This window comes from Nannospalax galili, unplaced genomic scaffold (genome assembly GCF_000622305.1).
Source record: "Nannospalax galili isolate Female #2095 unplaced genomic scaffold, S.galili_v1.0 scaffold2307, whole genome shotgun sequence".
In the NCBI taxonomy this organism is placed as follows: Eukaryota; Metazoa; Chordata; class Mammalia; order Rodentia; family Spalacidae; genus Nannospalax; species Nannospalax galili.
The window spans coordinates 58458-59318 of NW_008355645.1; the positions used below are offsets into that span (position 1 = coordinate 58458).

The 861-nt window shown below is 47.2% G+C and overlaps 1 gene segment (V, D, J or C); it reads right to left on the bottom strand.

The window, feature by feature from the left end:
* Positions 1-81: 81 nt before the first annotated feature.
* LOC103750091 lies at positions 82-661 on the bottom strand. The segment is given in 2 exon segments: positions 82-485; positions 607-661. Coding segments are annotated over 2 exon segments (459 nt in total).
* Between the last annotated feature and the right edge of the window lie 200 nt (positions 662-861).

Genomic DNA, 861 nt, shown 5'->3' on the forward strand with positions numbered 1-861 from the left:
AAAAGGAATGAGAAGTGGGATATAGAGCAGCCCCTCTGACCCCTTCTACTAAAACTTTCCAGTAAACATTGACAAGTAACTTCACCTGGATAGGGTACAGTTGCACATACCAACAGGAGCAGCTGGGCAGCGAAGCCACACACATCTGTTTCCCTGTGAGGTTTGTGCTATGACTTGAATCACTGTGGGAAGGGTACTAGTATACTGCTGACAGAAGTAAGTGGCAATGTCTTCAGGCTCCAGGCTGCTGATGGTGAGAGTGAAATCTGTACCAGATCCACTGCCGCTGAACCTTGATGGGATCCCAGTTTGCAGATTGGATGCATCATAGATCAGGAGTTTAGGAGCTTCCCCTGGTTTCTGCTGATACCAAGCTAACCAATTACCAATATTCTGACTGGCCTTGCAAGTGATGGTGACTCTGTCTCCCAGAGATACAGACAGTAAGGATGGAGACTGAGTCATTAGGATGTCACATCTCACCCCTAAGATAGGAAATGCAAAAAATATACACTGAATAACCATGTTAAATAATGCCTCTCTTAAAAAGTCACCCGGCACTGACCACTCTGGGCAGCAAAGTTTCCCAGTGCTGCCTTTCCATACCTGAAAACCACAGCAGTAGAAGCCCCAGGAGTTGAGAGGGGGCCCTCATGTCCATGGTGTGACCTCAGTGGGATTAACTCCTTCTCAGTACATGAACAGAATATTATAAGTCCTCAGTGCAGTGGGCTGTGTCTTCAGCACATGCAAATGAGAGGGGACTGGCAGGGTTTGACACAGCTGCAGGATTTCATTGATTTCATCTCAGAGACTCAACCAAGGCCAAAGGTTCCACAGGTGTCCAAGATAGACAGTGAC